This window comes from Brassica napus, chromosome A10 (genome assembly GCF_020379485.1).
Source record: "Brassica napus cultivar Da-Ae chromosome A10, Da-Ae, whole genome shotgun sequence".
NCBI classification, from domain to species: domain Eukaryota; kingdom Viridiplantae; phylum Streptophyta; class Magnoliopsida; order Brassicales; family Brassicaceae; genus Brassica; species Brassica napus.
This window is the reverse complement of record NC_063443.1, coordinates 10,674,126-10,691,018: the sequence shown is the minus strand read 5'-3', so window position 1 is coordinate 10,691,018 and position 16,893 is coordinate 10,674,126. Positions and strand designations below refer to the sequence as shown.

The 16,893-nt window shown below is 28.7% G+C and overlaps 2 protein-coding genes and 1 pseudogene across 2 annotated transcripts; 1 reads left to right on the top strand and 2 right to left on the bottom strand.

Moving 5' to 3' along the window:
* Positions 1-3,435: 3,435 nt before the first annotated feature.
* On the bottom strand, positions 3,436-5,619 carry LOC125579168 (F-box/FBD/LRR-repeat protein At5g56570). Its single transcript, XM_048742896.1, has one exon. It carries the CDS (start codon positions 4,279-4,281, stop codon positions 4,063-4,065), a length of 219 nt encoding a protein of 72 aa, XP_048598853.1. The 5' UTR covers positions 4,282-5,619; the 3' UTR covers positions 3,436-4,062.
* Positions 5,620-6,449: 830 nt separating this feature from the next.
* On the bottom strand, positions 6,450-6,937 carry LOC106370321 (arabinogalactan protein 14-like). Its single transcript, XM_013810350.3, has one exon. The coding sequence runs from the start codon at positions 6,840-6,842 to the stop codon at positions 6,660-6,662; it is 183 nt and encodes a 60-aa protein (XP_013665804.2). The 5' UTR covers positions 6,843-6,937; the 3' UTR covers positions 6,450-6,659.
* A 1,551-nt stretch (positions 6,938-8,488) lies between these two features.
* Positions 8,489-10,102, top strand: LOC106413644 (annotated as a pseudogene).
* The last annotated feature ends 6,791 nt before the right edge of the window (positions 10,103-16,893 follow it).

Below are 16,893 nucleotides of genomic sequence, written 5' to 3'. Positions count from 1 at the left end.
ATGTATACTTTTGATTTATTATAAACATTTTAAGCATATAATTTTAATTTTAGTGTTATATATTGTGAATATAAACCTATTATTTTAGTAAATTGTATACATGGTAGCATCCATCATATTATTTTAGTAAATTTTATTGATATAGAATATTTTTTGGCTGTTATGATATTAAGTGTTTTTTGTTATTAAATTAAGACTTCAAAATATTAGATTACTTTAATTTTTATAACATAGTTTGTTTTTTCGTGTTACATTTCAAGAAGTTATTCTTTATTAGCTATGATTATACATTTTGAAAAATTTAAAACATTATCATTTTAAGTTTGCATACTTATTTTTTAAATTTTATATTTTGTCAAAATTGTTTGGAAAATTACACAACTATATTTAAGGTGGGAGATTATATGATTTTCAAAATAGTTTTGTTACTAAATTAATACATTATTTTATATAAATAATTTTAATTTCGGTAAGATTTTTATACATCTCTCAGAATATGTTTATAATTAATATAAATATTAAATTTATAAATAAAATTTTATTTGTCTTTAATATTTTGAATGAATAATTAAAATTTCATAGTTTTCTAATAACATATTTTTAAATAGTATATGAACTAAAGGTTAGTTATAAACTATTATATTTTTGTATATTATTATTTTTTAAACAATATATTGTTGAGAGTTTCAAAATAAAAAAAATAAAATAATATGTAGTTGTAAATATAAAAGTTTAACCTATGTTAATGAATTTATATTTATAAATTTATTTTTCTAAAAAAATATAATATAGTTTATGAATTCTAACGCATTTTGATGATGAGTGATAATTTATTTAAATGAAACTATTTTAAAAATAAAATAGATAAATTTGCACATATTTAATTCATATAGTACTTCTATTTTAATATAATACATAATATAATTAAAAAATATATAAAATAGTATAGAATTTCATTTTCTTGTTTTATAATAAATTTTTAATTAACATTGAACTATAAAGTTATATTAGTATTTACGAAATTAATTAAGTGTTATTTTATAAAAATATTTAGAAGGTTGGTAAGATTTTGTTAGATCCTTTCTCAACAAAATTTGTTATACTTAAAAATAAATTTATATTTATATTTGTTTTATTATTAATGTAAATAATGAAATATGTCATATTAAGTAATTTTTTAGATGGTCCTAGTATGACTCGTTAATAGTAGATAAAAAATAGGATTCTGTTTTAATAGATTAGACTAGATTTTGACCCGCGCTTTCAAAGCGCGGGATTATTTTCGAAACATTTCAAATATATATCAAATAAATTTGTATTTTAATTGTATCTGCACTTAGATATTACAAATGAAACATTATATTCAATGTTTTGAAACCCGACCCGCAGTTAAATTGCCAAATTCGATGGTTCATATATAATCCATTTTAGTTTTCAAAAAAAAAACTGTTATTTAAAAATTCTATAAAACCCGTAACAACCGCTAAAACCCGAGATCTGGTTATCGGTTGAACTGATAGATGACCCAATATGTAATCCGGTTTGATTTAATATTATATTTAGAGTATTGTAATATATATTCATGAACGTTCAGATGAATAGAGAATATATTATGAAATTGATATTCCAAGTTTAATACAATTTTAGTCCAACTAAAATTTCATCTTGTTAATGGATTAATATTTGAGTGGATGCATACTAAAAATAAAATAGATTTGAGCATCAATAATGTGTATACGTCTATTACAAATTAATGATTTACGTTTGCCAAAAAATACAATTGTTTATTTACTTAGTTTACTTTTGTTATTCACATATTATTAGATACTTTTTGATGTTTTGTCTATGGCTTATTTTAAATTTAAAAGTTAATTTCATTATTCGCGTTAGAAATGTAAATATTTATTATTTTAATTTTGATATATTTTTATTATATTTAGTTCTTAATTTTATAATTTATATATATAATTATATTTTTTAACAATTAAAATATTGACTCTTACTCTCTGGCTTCGATTTTATGTTAATGTAATGTTTTATGATATATTTGTGTTAATATATTTGTTCAATTAGTTTATATTTGATATATATATATTACATGTCTGTTTGAGTAACCCGTAAAAGATATATTCATTAAACTATCAATAGTAACATGTTCCATCATATAATTTCTATTAATATTTATTTTATAATATATATTTATATATATTTTAATACTCTAAATATAACAATTATATTTTTATGTATTTGGTGAGGGTTTTGAACAATTTTTTTTTTTTTGCATTTGAATTAATATATAGTTGTATATATACAAATGAATAGATATATATATATATATATAATTATTTATTACATTAATAACTAAATATAATTGATTAGTTATTTGAATTTCGAATTAATGTAAATTAAATTCATTAGTCTAAAAAATAATAAATTAGTTAGTTCCTTAATTTTAGGTACGATGTATATTTAACAATTAAATTAGATATGAGTAGAAATAATAGAAAATATAATTAAATATAATGGTCCAACCTAGACTATTTGTAAGTAGATAAAAATTGCTTCTGTTTTAATAGTATTGATATACGAAGAAGAGAAAAATAATCAGCAAAGGTTAGTTTCCATTCTACGTGGAAAAGAAGTCTAGTTTTGACTCATCCCAATATTCCTGATTTGGTAACTCTCTAACCAGAATCATAAAATGCGGACTTTGGCTCAACCCAATGAATAACTTTTTTAAATATTGTTAATTGATTTCATTCGGCTCAATCATATAATACGTGGATCAGATATCCGGGTTTTAAAGGTATTTGCGATTTGCTTCGTATATCACGGATGTCTAATTTTTTTATTTGTTTTGTTTCGGAAAAATACGGATATTCGTAAAAAAGGATATCCGAAAAATAAATAGATATTTGCAGATATTTACGAATACTTACGGATATCTCATATGTTTTGATTAATACAAATAATCTTAAAAATTTGATACAAATTTGTTTTGTAAAATTTTTTTGCATGATATATATGACAAGGAGTAGAGAATCTACATATTTTGTAAATTTTTTGAACTTAGTTAACAATTATAATAACACAAAACTTAAGAAAAAAAATTATAATTGTCATAATTGTGCCTTTAATTTAATACTTTTATATAGTAATAATATGAATAGAATTTATCAAATCATATGTTAGAATAATAATTATATAATTTTATACATTAAAAACTTTAAATATAATCAAGATATACATGTATTTATATATTGTCGGATCAGATCGGATATCCGCTTTTCAATATTTTAATATTTGTGATTTGCTTCAATTTTAACGGATACTGATTTTTAGTATTTGTTTTGATTCGAAAATTTACGGATATTCAGAATTTTTGGATCGAATCAAAACTAATAACGAATCGAATCAAATTTAACAGATAAAATGTCCAGCTCTATGAATAACATAGAAAAGTTATATGTATATAATGAAAGACTTTCCTCTTTTCTAAAAGTGTCTATTCAGCATTATGTGGGTTCCATATATTTTTCTTTTATTAATGAATTTTGTTATTTATGGTAACTGATTTCTGATTTCGTTATATATATACTAGGACGAGATCCACACTTTCCATGAAGTGAGACATGCATAAGAACCATATGTTCGAAATAAGTCTCATTTTTTCAATATTTTGGTTTATAAAAATTAGATTTCATATTAAAATCACATCCGTTTTGGTTTGGTTCCGGTTTCTGGTTTATTCAATTTTAATCTGATTTCGGTTTAGTTTTTTGATATTTTGATTTATAAAAATTAGATATCATATAAAAATCATATTTATTTTGGTCTTCATCTGGGGACGGTAGCTCTCAAGTGTAGATCGTTCAAAAATAAAGGTGGAAACATAAAATGGTTTGATGGCATATTATTTTTCTGTAAAACATTGGTTTATATCCTCTAAATTTAAGAAATAAATAACATAAACATAGATCCCCAAATTTGTATAATTTTTAATATTTTATATTAAAATCCGTGAACTGCGTGTAGCCTCCAAAATTTCACGTTTGGTCGTGGCTAGTAAAAAAAAGTCAATACTACATACCGACTTAAAGATTGGAGCCTTGGAGCGTCATTGAGTATAGAAGCAAGAAGATTGGCCCATCCCGCAGAACATGTACATGGCTCTAGATGTTCAAGATAGGGAAATACAGAGCCACGGCGATATGGAGTCTGCAAAATGAAGTACGTATATATACTGACAATAACCAAACATAGAAGAAACATTTTTGACATTATAGGGGTAATAAATTAGGTTCTTACCTAAGAAGATCGAGAACATAGAGAAAGATGTTGGATTGAGGTAAGAGATCCAATGAACTTCTCAGTTTGGACACAAGTAACCTGGATATTCGCTTTGGTCACCTCGGGCATAAACTTAAGCATAAGAAAGTTACTGACTGTATCATTAATGTTCAAAGTCTCCAAAGCAGGAGCATTTATCCAAAACCCATGAATCTCCTTGTCGTCGTTGGGGCGTTTCTCGCTTGAGTTTTATTGATAGTTAAACTCTTCAAAGTAGGCACATTGTCATCTCTGGTACGAGTTATGACCAAATCTTCAAGAGCTGCACACCTTTTTAAAAGCTTTCCAATATCTTCATGAGGTGGGATTAACTCGAACATTGGAATCAAATAACTTTGAGGTTCGTGCACGACAAAATATTCAAGAACTGGGCAACTTTGAAGAAGACTTGTAAGAGAATCACGACTATAGTATTTTAGGGTGTTCTTCTGACCAAAACTCAGTCTCGTCTCTTGCTGTAAGAAAGATTCAAATGTCTTAATTGTATAAAAAAAAAGTTAAACAGACTTGTTTGCACACCCTTTTTGGCCTTTAGGTCGTTTAGTTGTATGTATCAAAGCTTGTAAACAGTAGTGATTCCGAGAAGGAGGAATCATTTCCTCATAATCAGACACTTACTTTACAGCACCATATTCAAATGCCTCGGCTGTTTGGTCCAGCTCTTCAGGAGTCCTTTCTTTTGTACCTGCACGGAGTTAAACTCAAGGTTGAGTGAACAGCTCAAGAGTCCCCAAAATGTAAATGATGCGGTAAACAGAAATCAATGTTACCACGTTCAATAAAGATACCTTTACTGCGGGCCTTGGCCTCATCGATCAAACAACTCAACTAAAAGGACCACTTCCGAAGCTCGAGTTCTAATATGGGAAACGTCGACTTCAGAGACGCTTCAAAGAGCTTATAAACTTTCCACTTTAAGTTTCCAGTGATCTCATCCTCCTGTCACAATACCACAACATAATGTTACAAAACATAGAAATAAGATGAACATATCTCTCACTTTCTCCATGCTAGAATCGCGACTGTCAGGGGAGGTCCTGAGCATAGCTAAGTGAAACATTGGTCTACAGCTCCCAAATCTCTGGGCTGGCCCTGCTTAGAAGAGCTTCCACGGCTGATGTTTAATGTGTCTTGGTTGCTATAGTAAGTCTCCGACCGGTGGTTCTCTCAATTTGACTGTTATAGGTAATAATAATAGGTTACGAAAGATACGTACTTTAATTGTCCGTACGTACTGATACCGATGGTCTTGTTTGGAGTCAAAACTCGTGGCTAATAAGGTTTTATAAGTAAACTGTATCCAGACTCCAGTTGTGGCGTCGCTCTACGCAACTTGTAAGAAATTCTTGTCATTTTCAATATATATAGTACGGGTAAGTCCATGGCTTATATGTTTAATGTCCAATATCTGGCCGATTAAAACCCATCTTCTTTCGTTTATTTGTATTCCGCTCTATACACAGGGAAGTAAGACACTATAAGACGGCTCAAGATAAGAAAGCAAGAACAACAGATGACAGGAAGCGTTTTGATTGATTTGTTTGCTCAACATATGTACTACTAATCTTTCAAATCTTGTATTTTATAGGGTAAGTATGACGTATTTATTGAATTTACCACCTTTTGTTTTTTCCCTCTAATTTGATACTTACGTTGACTAGTTTACCCCAGAAAAGAACATCAAAAGTTTGGTTTGTATAGTAATCCTGATCCAGTCAAACTCAAAGGAAAACAACTGTTTTGGTGAAATGTGCGTCAGTACTAAACAAATTAGAAACTCTTTTGGATGAATTAAATTAGTTAGTTACATTTCAAAATATATGCCATGTGGAAACTTAAAAGTGTTTGCTTTTTGTTCACTCTCAGTTGAAAAAGGAAGCATATTAGCAGCTTTAAAAATTGCTTTTATCTTAAGATTCGAATTTAGTATTCAACTAAAGGTCGGACGATAACCAAACCAATATTGAACAAAAAACACTAGACAAACCAAATATAGTAGACTATTTGATCCAGTTAGATCCTGCCTACCGGTATGCAAGTTTCTCGGTTATTGTTTGCATCATATGCATTTCAATATTTTAACTAAATAAATTTTAATATCAAGACGGAAATAATAAATATTATTGATATTAGGATGAGTCAACTTCGACAACCATACATGGAAAATAGAGAAAAGAAATAGAAAGAGATCAAACTCAAGACATAAAAGCAACTACAGGAAATCAAAGAGACACAAACAAGATCAGACTTAAACATCAATCGGTTGATCTTATTTTAACTAAATAAAAACACACAAAGAAAATTACTTCTCAAAAGAGTAATCCAGCAACCAAAACCGAGACGGAGGTGAAGATAGTAGGGATAAACGAGGATGCATCGGAGGTAGGACTCGGTGCAGGAGCGTCAACCGCTGCAGCCGATTGCTGAACCGCAGAGAAAGCTATCATTGCAACCAAAACCGCCACGAAAAGCTTCATCTTCATTGCCACCATTGTTATTATATTTGGCGTATGGAGAGCAAATGAAGAGAAGGATAACAAAAGGGTTTGCTCTTATTGTTGTAAGTTGTTTTTGTTGTGTGACTTGTGAATTACATTTGTTAGTGTTTTTATACACGAGTACGCATGTAAGGCCAAGTGTATACATGTCACTTTACACCAACGCATTGAATAATTTAATTTGAATGAATGTTTTCAGTATTTTACTATATATCCCACTATCAATTTTAGTTTAACTGTTTAAGAACTGTTTTATGTTGTACTGTGGAATTGATTTATGACACGTAAAGGTTTTAGTTCATCAACTATGAAAATAATCAGTTGGAAAGAGCAATGAGCAGTTGCGCACCGCACTATTTTGGACTGTATTTATTATCTTTTTCGGTGACGGCAAATTAATCTTCAACGAGTATTGTATTGTCACACTGTAGTATTTGTTTTTCATTTTGTTTTCAAAATAATCAGAATATTACGAAGTTTACAATTTTGTCAACAAGTAACTTAGAGCATCAACATTGATAATTTTTTAAGAGTTTTTTTATGAACAAATAAATTAAAAATAGAAAAGGAGTAGAAGTTTTAAGACATTTTACTGTTTTTTTTTAAATCTCGTTTAGCATTTGTTAAAATCTCAATCCTTAATTTAGTTTTAACATTAAAATTTGATTTGAAAAATTGAATGTGTTTCTCATCAATACTAATGCTCTTATATTTTTGTAAGTTTTTTTGTTAGGGCATCTCTATCCCTACTCCAATTTTTTTCTCTAAAATAAAGTAAAAGTGAATATGGAGTAAGGAATGCTCCAACCCAACTCCATATCTTACTTCATAATGAAATTTACTCCATAAATGGAGTAATCTATTTTTTGTTTGTTCATCACTCCATTATAGAGTGAAAAATAGAGTAGGATTGGAGTAATTTTATTCCATTTTCACTTTTACTCCATTTTGGAAAAAAAAAATAGAGTTATATATTGGAGATGCTCTTAATAGATAATTAGGTTTCTTACTTTTTCAGTATGTTCGTTCAGTGAATGATTTTACCTAATTTTCTCTTTCTCCAGGTGATTTTTGATATTTATTATCTACAGGTTCACTTCATCAGATTTTCCATGATATATATAACGATCAATAAATTTCTTGCTTTTTCTGTGTGTGTATGAAATGAGTAGATATGAGAGAAGCAATGAGCTGTGTAGTTATTTATTTTCTTTTCTTTTTGTCAACATGTAATTGTTTCTTACAGGTAAAGAAGATAGAAACTGGATGATGGTTCCATGTGCTCAAGTGACATGATTGGCCTAACCCACATTTCTCCTAATTATTTTTCCCTTATTTCCTTGTTGTAATCAACCGACTTTGATATTTTATTTTACCTTTGTAGCGACTTTGATATTTGATTCGGCGTATCGAATTTTCGTTCACTATTCGGCGTACAAATATTTAACTCCAACATCTAACACTACTAAAAGCCAAATATCCTCAATGGAGAGGCCCTCCACGTCAAAAAAAATTATCAACCAATGAAAAAGTTATGTTCTGCCATGTCATTACCGCATTTGTCCAAAGAAAAAAATGGGCTTTTCGGTTTGATGGGTCAGCCTGCTTCGGAGTTGCTTTTAAACCAAAGTAATATGTCGTCTCCAATTCTTCACTTTGTTTTCATCGTTACAAATCCCTGCAAATTCTTTTTCGCCTCTCTTATTCTCAATCAGACGATAAGAGAGGAAAGAACCAAAGCTCCGTCTCTCTCTCCTGCGATTCCTTCCGATCTGATCTGGTTGTGAGATTCTTTAGGGTTTCGTGAAAGATGCCGGCCACCGCGGGAAGAGTTCGCATGCCTGCGAACAACCGTGTTCACAGCAGCGCGGCGCTTCAGACTCACGGCATATGGCAGAGCGCGATCGGGTACGATCCCTACGCGCCGACGGCCAAGGAAGAGCCGAAGACGACTCAGCAGAAGTCTGATGACCCTGAGAATTCTTACGCGAGCTTCCAGGGTCTTTTGGCTCTAGCGCACATCACTGGGTCGAATAATGATGAGGCTCGCGGGTCTTGGAGAAGGTTAGGAGGTGCGTGGGGAGAGGTGAGGTTGAGGAGGAGGAGAGTAGTGAGGAGGAGGAGGAGGAGAGTGAGAGTGAGGATTCTGATGTTGATTCTGAGATTGAGAAGATTATTGCTGAGAGGTATGGGAAGAAGAAGAAGGGGAGTGGCAGTAGTAGTAGTGTTAAGAAGAAGAAGAAGAAGCGGGATGAGTCTGAGTCTGAGTCTGATTCTGGAGATAGGAAGAGGAGGAGGAGGTCGAAGAAGCGGAGGACGCATAAGAGGAGGAGTGTGAGTGAGTCTGAGGAGGAGGAGGAAGATGGTAGGAGTAAGAGAAGGAAGGAGAGGAGAGGGAGAAAGAGAGATGATGATGATTCTGATGAGTCTTATGATGAAGATCGGAGAAGTGTTAAGAGAAAGAGTAGGAAGGAGAAGAGGAGAAAGGAGGAGCAGGCGTAACCGGTCTGATGATTCTGATTCGTCTGAGGATGATGCAAGTGGTAGAAGGCAGAAGCGTAGGAACAAAGTGGCAGCTTCTTCCGACTCTGATGTCTCAGGCGATGATGAAGATTCACGCGTTGGGAGGGGTTCTTCTAAGAGGTAATGAGAAGAAGAGCAGGAAACCCCATCACAGGAAGGGTTGAAGTCTATCAGGTTCTGCCATTTGATGTCTCCGTTACAACTCTTTCAATCTTTGTAACAATAATGAAACCTCCCTATCTGTCACCTCTTCTGTGGTTATAACAGAGAGAGAGAGAGAGAGATTAATCTTTGAATCTGTGGGTTCCTTTTTTTTTAATTTTGTTATCTGACGTTTATTTTTTGGTTACACACAGGCTACGCCAATGGTTGCAGGTGCTGCAGTAGCTGCTGCTGCTATAGCTGGTAGATATGGTATACACTCTTGGCAAGCCTTCAAGGCCAGGCCCATCGTGCCTAGAATGCGCAAGTTTTATGAAGGTGGTTTCCAAGCTGCCATGACACAGGCGTGAAGCTGCTCTCATCCTTGGAGTCAGGTCTGTCTTTACTTCTTTTTTTAGTTTGCACCTCGATTTGAAAAATGGTATTAAGATCATTTCATCAAGGCTGATATCAGCTAGATTTAGTTTGTAGTTTAATAATATCATCCACCACGGCCATCATTTACTCTTCTCCAGTAGAGGTATCGTTTTAGCTTATCCACTTCATTGCACTCATGAATATATATATATTGATATGGCGGCTCAAGTGATGCTGTCAGACGTGAATTCTCATAAGACATGTAGAATTGTCGGGATTGTAGAATCGTCTATAATATTTTAAATAATTTGTAATACTATAATTATCCAGCTTTTAAAAAAAACAAGAAAAAAAAATTAAAATACTGTTTTTAGTTAGGAAGTTAATGGGTGTCATTATTGAAAAATAATGAACCTTTAACAATCTATTACAGTTAAAAGTATTTAATTAAGAGGGTCCAGAGAGCATATGTAAAGCGACAAAGTCGGGTCCAGTGCTAACCACGTGGCAGACATAAGATTTTGATCAAAAGTAGGTCCCGCTAAGGTAAAGGGCCTTAGTATTGGCCCATCACATGGATCCAGTTCCCATATTCTTTCTAACATGCGAATCACTCTTTGGTTTTGACTTTTGACCCGGCAATCTACTACAGTATTTGTTTTTTCGTTAACTTTTGATCGCATTAAAATACTTTAATTTATTGTTTTGAGTTTTTTTTGAATAATGTATTGGATGTGGAATGGATCTGGTCATGCCTCTAAACCAAATGAGAAATAGATTCACATCCATATAATTAAAAGAAAAACCGATTATAACCGGCTGCAACGAAACCCTAAAGTGGCTCAGTACATGACTTCCACCGGACATAGCAAACCAACAACATAAGCTGTTAGGAGAAATGCAATACCAGCTGTTATGTACTTTTAAAAATTTGGAAATACACTACTACAGTATGTGTTAATGCTTGTAAAATTGTTTACTCCACTCCTTTTTTTATGTAACGAAATCTCTGGATCCGGTCAAACAAATTCCTGAAGCATTAATGCACTTTGAATTTATTGTCACTGGCAAAAGATTTAAAGAAACCCAAATTTTCTGTGTAACATATCTAATGCATGCATGCATTATGGTAAATACATTGATATATATCTTGCTGTTGCCCAAAAGAAATAGATTTTGTGTTGCTTAAATATTGTACAATACTATTCTTCATGTGAAAAAATATTTTCAAATTAGGACTTTTTTAACATATTTGCATATCAGGGTATACTTGTTTAATAGTATCAAATGCGTTTCTGTCACACTAATAAATTTCTATCGCTTCTTAGTTTTATAAAGAAAAAATGATTTTTGTCACCTAATTTTATTAATTTTCTAGGCTACTAGCATTTGAAAGGCACCTTAGCCAATCACCTGGATAATGACAAACCTAATAAAAAGCTATTACGTTGTTTCTGTCTCTGACAATGATATAATAATACTAGTACATAACGTTTCATATGCTAATTGAATTGTTTCTTGTAACATGTGAAGCAAGGTAATTATCGTGCATTGAATAAGTATAGTCATTAACTGCTTAGCTGTGTACGAGTTGCTATCTAGCTGCTCACTGTACGTTCGTATCATTTTCTACTCAATATTTAACTGTTCTACTTCTTAGCCCGCAATTTCATATAAATGCAATTTTCGTTAGTTATGTGACTTATGTCTAACATCAACTATTAATAGAGTTTTCAGAAAAAAGCTCCAAAACCTTCGTGCAACGTGAGACAACATTGCATTTGTGTTTAAATTTACAGATACAATAGTAATAATCATCTTATTTTTACTAGAGAAATTTATTACTCCCTCCGTTCTATAATATAATATTAGATGTTTTAAAAAAGTTTGGATGTTTCAAAATATAAAATTTAAATAGTTTTAAGGTACTTTAACTTTATTGAAAATTGGTTAACCAATAACATTTTACTGCATATTTATGAGATTAACTTATTTTTAAATTATATTATTAATAATATTATTTCTTAAAAAACGTAAATCTATACTATTATTTGCAAAGTAAATTTTTGCAACGGAGCTCTCACGTTAAAAGTTAGAGCGGTTAATATCGTTTATACCCTTAATGAATAATTATATAAATTAGTCGAAATATAAAAACGAATTTTAAATCTATCTGATTAAAAAAATGATTAAAATTAATAATAAATCGTTTATAACCTTAATGAATAAATTATATAAATAGTCAAAAATAAAAACGAAATTAAAATATATCTGATTAAATAAGTGATTAAAATTAATAATAATAAAAATTATCTAAAATATAAATAATTAAAAACGAATTTCTATTAATACTATTATATTTATATATTATATTAGATAATTGACTATAAATAAATATAATAAAATTTTCAAAAATAAAAACATGTTTTAAAACATAAGATAATTGTTAGATATATTCTGTTGTTATATGAAAATAATATTTTATTAAAACATGTTTTAAAACATAAGATAATTCTTAGATATATTCTGTTGTTATCTGAAATTAATATTTTATTATAAAATTTATAGTTAGACATAAAAGAATTTTTAATTAAATGCTAATCAAACAAATAAATATATTTTCTAAAATATATGTGAATATCTTTAAAATTTAACACAACAATAAGCATATATATATTTTGATAAAAAGTGATGAATATATATTAATAATATTTTATTTATATGTTATATCTGATAATTGACTATAAGTAAATATAATAAAATTCTCAAAAATAAAATATATTTTTAAAACATAAGATAATTCATAAATATGTTGTGTTTTTATTTGAAATAATATTTTTATTATAAAATATGAAATATAAAGTTTAATGTTTGATTTATATTTTTAAAAATATAATTAATAATTTATTATGTTGGTTTTGATTTAATATTTATAAAAAATATCTATAAAAACACTATGCCCGCATGTGCGGGCAGAACACCTAGTTTCTTAATTATTGTGTGTCTGGAACAGAGTAATACTTAAATTAAACAATTAAAAATTTTACAAAAAAAATTGAACAATTAATAAGCTAATTCTCGACGACGTTAAAGCCGACAAGCCGTTACCGCCTCAATATTTTCTTTTGAATATTATTGTTCTTCTCTCTTTTATAAAATGGATCCTGGTAATGCTTTTTTGTTACTTTCCACAGAATCCAATGCAATATTGCAGACCGACGTTTTTGTTTTCTTTGATTATTTTTATTTGCAAGCCATTTTTTTTTTTGCAACACAGTGTTTCCATGTTAGACCATCTCTAATGGCTTACTCTATTTTTTACTTTAAAATAAAGTAACTCTATAATAGAGTTTGAGTTTGCTCCAATGGTACTCTATTTTAGAGTAGAAAATAGAGTGATGAACAAAAAAAAAACAAATAACTCTATATTTGGAGTAAACCTATTTTTCACTCTATTAGAGAGTGAGAAATAGATTACCATTAGAATATTTTTTACTCTAAACTCTATTTTAAAATGAAAAATAGAGTGAGATTGGAGATGCTCTTATCAACCGCTATTTTAACGCAATACTACAAACCAACTTTCATTTTGTAGGCTTGTAGCTATCCTTAAATATAAAACTATTCAGAACTACAAAAAACGTTTTGAAAGATTGCTCAAAATTGAACTATAAAATATTGTGGTAAACTTAAAAGAGATCATAGCCAACTATCTTTATGGCTCTGAATAGTATAGTGACTGCGGTTTGAGCAGTGCAGAACAAGCGGTTCAACTGCGGTGCAATTTTAACAGTTATAAAACGTATATATATATATATATATATGGTATATATAGAGATTTTTGTTACTGTTAACTGCGGTTCGGAGCGGGGCGGTTGTAAACATTTGAAGCCTATAACTCTAATTTAGTTTGTATTTTAGAAATTATAAAAATTATTATCTTAACGAATCTACAATCAACAATTATATATATTTTATAAACATAATTTTGCTTCTAATTAATGATTTTACTTGGTGCACTACACTAAATAGTTTTATGAATATTCATAAATTTTACATTTGATAATTATATTTGTACTAGTACGAAATTGCTTTACGAAGATCTACATTCAGTCTAAAAAAGATCTACGTTTAATAATCTTATTTTCATCATGCTGGTGATTATTTAAAACAATTTCTGATAGTCTTACATAATTACGATGAATCACATTTTAAGATTTTCAAACTCCAATTTTTTTTTGATGCAGATACAGTAACGGAATTTTAATCGACCAATGGATTAAAAAACTTCGGCAAAAAGTAATATTTTAAACACAAATGAATCAGTTTTTTTTTTATAATTTTGGTGTGATCTAAAGGTTTTCTAGGTCTAAGGACTAACAACTAAGAAATCCACAAAAATTCGAGTTTTCTTATCATTTAAAACGTATATAAATGGCAAACAAAATTGAACCTAAAGTGAAAGATCCCCCTATATATTAAAAGAGAAGTCACTTTAGTGATTTCTGGTGACGTGTCGTTCATAGGTGAAGTTTCAAGAAAATTGTTATAATTTGATTGGTCGATGATTTTTAATTTTTATTTATTTAATTTTGATCTAAATTTTAAGGTAAGTCTAAAATCATTTAACATCACTTGCCATATAATCTACAGAATAACAATTTATGGAAACTGATTCTCGAAATTATAGAAAGATTAATAATGTTTTATTTATTACTTTTAATATTTATAAATTATAAAATATAATGAACGAAATTTTATATAAGATAATTATAATTGTTTTATACTCTACTTGATGAATTATATTCGAATATAATTATATAATAATTATTTTAAATATTAAAAAATTCAAACATGTTTATTAATATTATTTTTAAATTATTTATCGTTGTTTAAAGAATAAATTTATCATAATTTTAAAATAATTTACAGAATGTTATAAATTATTAATAAAATTAAATTTACTTTATATTGAATATTTGTTTATTGTTAAATATTTTTTAGAATTTCTTTTTGATTTATTTTTTCCATCGACACTACTAAAAAGGAAAGCCCTCTAAATACTTACCTTATTTTGTAATTTCGATATATCATTTAATTCATTGATCCCACTATAATAGGAAAGTACCATTGAATACTAATTGCAAGGGAAAACATAATTTAATGACCAATTAACATCACTTTCCAAATGACTTACATAATATTATTAATAACTATTTATGGTAACTAATTGTCGAAAGTATGGTATATAAATCCATTTCATTAATTCAAATAAATATTTTGGATTCCAAATGACTTACATAATATTATTAATAACTATTTATGGTAACTAATTGTCGAAAGTATGGTATATAAAGTTATTTTATCAATTCAAGTAAATATTTTGGTTTATTATTTTATGTAGTCTATAGATATATTAGAATATAAAGTCATTTTATCAAATCAAATAATTTATTTTAATTCATCGATCCCCTATAAAAGGAAAGTAACATTGAATACTGATTGAAAAGGAAAAAATAATTTAATCCCTCTATTAACATTACTTGCGCAACAATATTAGTTAATACATGTAATAATTAGTTTCCTTATTACAAATGGAAAGAATTCTCTTGATTTTGTTGATTGATTTTTTAGAATTTCTTTTTTGATTTATTTTAATCATCGACACTACTAAAAATGAAATCACTTTAATACTTAACTTTTGTGTTTTCTCGATTCAAAGAATATCTTTTTGCGATCATTTCTCTGTTTAATTCATTAAATACTCACTAAATATTTTAGATGTTAGAGAAACGAAATTAATTGACAAGATATTTTCTCTCCTAAAATCATGCATTTAAAACTTAATATTTATGGTGAGACTTGTCAACCAAAATTCTGGTGCAATCTATTAACAAGATATTCCAAAAATAATATTACCTTATAAGTATAAGATTTATTGAGAATTTATTAAAGAATATTCTACTTCTTAGCTTATCATGCAAGCTAAATCAATGAGAAACGTCTACCAATTTACTATAAATAAGACATTCACAGTAGAAGAAACGAAATAATTGAACTTTGTATTCTGAACTTTTAATGTTAATAATGTTCTGAACTTTTTTTTCTTCTTATTTTAGAATATTAAGCTTTTATATTTCATGAGAGCTGATTTTTCTTTTGGTTTATATGCAGATACCCTATTATGACGATTTCTCCACTGAAGCTATATATGATTTGATTGTACACCTCTTTGATATATCATTTCGATATCATCTTTGTTCCTCAATCTGGTAAAAAAATTTTACTCAATTTGATAACATCTCTCAGCTAAATCATTTCAATAGCATTTTTTTGTGCTGCGAATATTTTTCTTTTTTTGATTTGTAGATTTATATTATTGTTTAGAATTATAAGCTTATATATACACATATTTGTTTTTTGGTTTGCTGATTGTGATTTTGTTTTATATTTTTTCAGAGATGATTTGAGAGAAGTGGTCATATTTCAGACCTCTAAGAGTTCACCATTCCGATCCTGCAAAAGATGTGCACTTAGAATGGTATTTTCTCTACTGTACATCAAAATTGGATAATCAATTATATTTTTAAAATATCTATAGTAGGATGGTATTTTCTCTACTGAAATAATATCTTATTTCCTAATCTCATGCTTTAATATTTAAACTTTAAGGACAAGATTTGTTAATTAAATCATTAGTGTAAACTACTCCCGAGATATTCTCTTTTTTTATATTTAAAATGTAATTTTAGTAACAATATATTCCATAAATAATCCTAACTTATAGGTAGATACATTTTTAAAATTAATTTGAGAACATTCTATTACATAGTTTATTGTGAAAGCTAAATATTTTAGTAAAGTCTAGCATTTTACTTATCTTTTGTGTTTTCTTGATTCAAATAACTTCTTTTTGAGATCATTTCTCTGTTTAATTCATTAAATACTCACTAAATATTTTAGATGTCAGAGAAACAAAATTAATTGACAAGATATTTTCTCT

Excerpts from the sequence above, each read along its gene's own strand:
- LOC125579168 (XM_048742896.1), bottom strand. The coding sequence starts at position 4,281 with ATGTCAAAAATGTTTCTTCTATGTTTGGTTATTGTCAGTATATATACG.
- LOC106370321 (XM_013810350.3), bottom strand. The coding sequence starts at position 6,842 with ATGGTGGCAATGAAGATGAAGCTTTTCGTGGCGGTTTTGGTTGCAATG.